This window comes from Plectropomus leopardus, unplaced genomic scaffold, assembly GCF_008729295.1.
Source record: "Plectropomus leopardus isolate mb unplaced genomic scaffold, YSFRI_Pleo_2.0 unplaced_scaffold1244, whole genome shotgun sequence".
Lineage (NCBI taxonomy): Eukaryota > Metazoa > Chordata > Actinopteri > Perciformes > Serranidae > Plectropomus > Plectropomus leopardus.
Genome location: NW_024613215.1, coordinates 1 through 4180, shown reverse-complemented (window position 1 = coordinate 4180; position 4180 = coordinate 1). Strand labels below are relative to the sequence as shown.

General features: G+C 43.5%; 1 protein-coding gene across 1 annotated transcript; it reads left to right on the top strand.

Annotated features, from left to right (window-relative positions):
* Nucleotides 1–473: 473 nt before the first annotated feature.
* On the top strand, nt 474–3456 carry LOC121963771 (protoporphyrinogen oxidase-like; the record flags this gene model as incomplete). Its single annotated transcript, XM_042514020.1, has 3 exons — nt 474–902; nt 1256–1390; nt 3341–3456. Coding segments are annotated over exons 1-3 (335 nt in total), but the record flags the coding sequence as incomplete, so codon positions are not given.
* Between the last annotated feature and the right edge of the window lie 724 nt (nt 3457–4180).

Here is a 4180-nt window from a genome sequence, read left to right as displayed (position 1 = left end):
ACACTCACACACTGTACACACACTGTCTCACCACCTCACACACACACTCACACAGTGTGTCTAACCAGGGGGGCCCAAACATTTTGGAATGGAGCCCAGATGAGATCATGTGTTGAGACCTGGGGGCCACATTAGATCATGTGTAAAGACCTGGGGGCCACATTAGATCATGTGTTGAGACCTGGGGGCCACATTAGATCATGTGTTGAGACCTGGGGGCCACATTAGATCATGTGTTGAGACCCGGGGGCCACATTAGATCATGTGTAAAGACCTGGGGGCCAGTGGCCTCTCACATCACACGAGTTCTTAAAAATAATGAGACAAACTCAGCTGTTTTATCGTTAAGTGAAGAGGTATTCAGTGCTCCAGCTCTCCTGAAAGGAGCAGTGTGCAGTCGTCACTGTGGTCTTCCTGCCTCGTTGCTGTGGCCGTGTCTTCCTCTGAGCAGGCCGTGTCTGCCTCTGAGCAGGCCGTGTCTTCCTCTGAGCAGGCCATGTCTTCCTCTGAGCAGGACATGTCTGCATGAGGTTTCCATTCTGTTAGCTTGTTTACTGTCTGTTTATGAAAACACATCAGCTCTGCCTGCGTCATTCTTATGATACATGAATACAAACTGATGCTGCGGTTACTGTGAGGGAAAAAATTCAAGTGTTCGTTCTTGACTAACCAATTATGTGTTGTGGGCCACATCCAGTATATATTTAAAATCAAGCCGGTGGCCATTTAAAATAAGTCTGTGGACAACATTCGGCCCCTGGGATGGACTTTGGACATGCCTGGTCTAAGCTCATGTCTTTTGTGTTTGCAGTCAGCCAATGAGAACAGTTGCAGTCCTTGGAGGGGGGATTGGGGGTTTGGCAGCATCTTACTACCTTTGCAAGAGCCCCCAGGTTACAAAGGTAATGCACACACACAGACACGCATGTACACACACACACACACACACACACACACACACACACACACTACTGTGATCATGTTATTCTGTATTGATGCCCCCCCCCCAACAAAACAACTGCAGGGAAATGTAGAACACAAGTCAGTCAGTCAGTCAGTCATTTTCTGTAACTGCTTGTCCTCGTAAGGGTCGCGGGGGGGCTGGAGCCAATCCCAGCTGACATCGGGCGGAAGGCGGGGTACACCCTGGACAGTTCGCCAGACCATCGCAGGCACATATGTGTCTATATGACACATATTGACAGACAACCAACCGTAATGATTGCAAATGTAAAAACCTTTTTTTTCTCTCCAGGTCATTGTATTAGAGTCCAGTAGTCGATTTGGAGGCTGGCTGTGGTCCACCAGAAGGTCAGATGGGGCGGTGTTTGAACATGGACCCAGAGGGATTCGACCTGCTGGGGCGGTGGGACGCAACACACTCAATATGGTAAGTGCTGATCAATAATTTTAAAGCTGTGTTTCCATCAAAGGCTTCCAGTAAAGTACCGTGGGAACCAAAAGTAACTCCTACAAACATGTACCTAGACCCTAGATCTTGTTAGGGTTTCCAACGCGGACAGTACTCTTACATGTGGTCAGGGTCAAGCAGCTCTCGCTGTATTTCCTTGTTCACCGGTGATAGAGTGAAGTCTGCACCTTGTTTATTGTCCACAGAACAGGGCTGCATAGTGACATTTTCAGAACAAAAAAGAGCAGGCTGCTGTGATGACATATGTATAAGTAGCGGGTTTGTGCATTGACTCCTTGTCAGGCAAGAGTAGGGGTTCAGTGCTGCCAGGAGTGCACAGGAACGATGCTCCATCAAGACGCTCCATTTTTTTCTCCAAGACAGGACTAGAATATGCAGTTAACATAATCTGGTCACAATTAATATACTTTTTTAAATTTTTTAACACAATTGTAGTTGTGCATGTTAAATAAAAAATCATAATAACACATCCAATGGGATAATCAGAAGTCCTAAATCAATTCAAAAATATTTTTTTGGTCTATCAGCTAGGTGGCCGACTCGCACTAGCTTAAGCTCATGTTTAAAGTTTAAATGTTTAAAAGAGACATTTATCAGAAATATTTTAATGTACTTGCGATAATTCTTATTTTTTGTGTGTATTTGACGCACTTGGTGACAAAAAAAAAAGGTGGAAAGAAAAATAAATTTATCTGTATACAGGGTAAAGCAAAGAGAATAGGTTGGAAAAACCTACAATTGATATTCATTGATATATTCAGTTTTGCAATTAAAGATTTGTATTGAATCACTTTATTCTTTTGGTGCATGTGTGTGCAGGCAGGGGGTTTGGGTGGGAGGGTGGGGATGCCTGGCTTATCTTAGACACAAGCCATGGAAAAAAGATTGGGAACCTCTGATTGTAAAAAAGTCCAAGATAGAAGCAGACTTTAAACTCCACAGCAGCTGCAGGATAAACACTGAAACTGTAAATATGAGCTGGGCAGCTTCATGGTGACTGGACCTCAGGAGGAGCAGACTATGAAATCATCCAACCACTGGAGTCACCAAGGTGAAGAACTTCTCCATCATTAACATGACAGCGAGTCAAATGGATTCCCCCACCTTCTCCAGAGAGAAACTGCAAGACTTTAATTTCCAAGATGCTTCACTTCAATCTGCCTTTTTAAGAGCTGCATTATCAGCAGATGAAGCAGCATCTCAAATACGCCTTCTTCACCAAATCAGCTCTGGTTCTTTAACCAGTTCAGTTCAGGATTCTTAGAACCTCGGTGCTTTCCAGTGAACCAGCCTGTGTTCCATCAGTTTTGCACAGAACTGTTGTAATCATGTGTCATTAGTGCACAACAGAAGGAAACAGCAGTAGTAGCAAAATCGCAGATTACATTGACTACCTGTGAACATTTGATCTGTAACTACAGATAATATTTTTTACCCCCAAAAAACAAGCATAAATCAACCATAAATGAGCCCACTTTTCATTGTTGTCTTCTCCATCCTCTCCTTCCAAACTGGAATATAACACACACACACACACACACACACACTGATGTTGTCATGGTTCAAGCTTCAGGTCGAGGAAAACCTGCTAGTTTTTGGTTCCAGCTGAGAACCAACTTTTTGGCTTCTGAACCAATTTATTATTGGACAAAATGCTTTGAATGGTTCAAAATAAGTTGCGGCAACCAGAACAGAACCGGTTCCATGTTAGTGGAAAAAGGGTTTAATGAGAGGTGAGGGAACTGTGAGGATGGATGGAATGACAGACTGAGATCTAGTGTGAGACACAGAAATATCCCAAACACACAGCAACGACTCTGCTACATGGTATTCAGGCACAGCAGCCTATCGGTTTAATATTAAACCCTGTAACTGTGTGTGTGTGTGTGTGTGTGTGTGTGTGTGTAGGTGGATGACCTGGGTCTTGGGGGGGAGCTTCTTCCAGTCACCTACAGTGATGTCGCCTCCAAGAACAGATATCTGTACGTCAACAAAGAGCTGCACAGGATGCCTGCAGGGATCAGGTTGGTCAGAAAAGTGTCTCATATTCACCACAGCTTGTTGTGTGGCTAACTGCTGTCAAATCTGTGCAATTTTCAGTAAATCCTGAAAATTGCAAGTCCAAATAGTACTGTTACGAGTCTTACTAACTAGCAGGAAGACCAAACACAAGGAGAAAGTGGCTTCATGGCTGTGAAGAAGCATGTAAGACAGAAGACTGGCAAACAAACGGGTTGCCTGTTATCTGACTCAACGACATATTCCAGTGAGATCATATTAGAGCAATATCATCACCTCCCTGCTGAGGGTTGCTGTATGATGCATGTGAGGAACATGCCCGGGTTTTTGTTCTGCCTAAATGTTTATTTTGCACAGAGGTGCAGTTGTACCTGATATTTAGAGATTTGTCCACCACATTCCTGTTTTTGACAGCCAGAAGATTGAAGAACAAGAGCAAATCCATTTCCTGTAGAATCCTTCAAAAATACACATTCAGCTCTGCAAATAACACAGCTGCTCTTCTTGCCAACCCATTCTGATGAGTCTTTATTCTCTGAGATGATTCACACTCCTACGGACTCTCTCTTTTTTTTTTCTAAATAATATACAAAAATGAGCATATGTAGAAATAAAGAAAAGCACCTACTTCTTCCCAATCCACTAATTTTCTCTACTCATACTTCCAATCCCTCGATCCCAACCTGCTAGGCTACTACTGTCAAAAATAAAATGAAACAGTGATAGCAA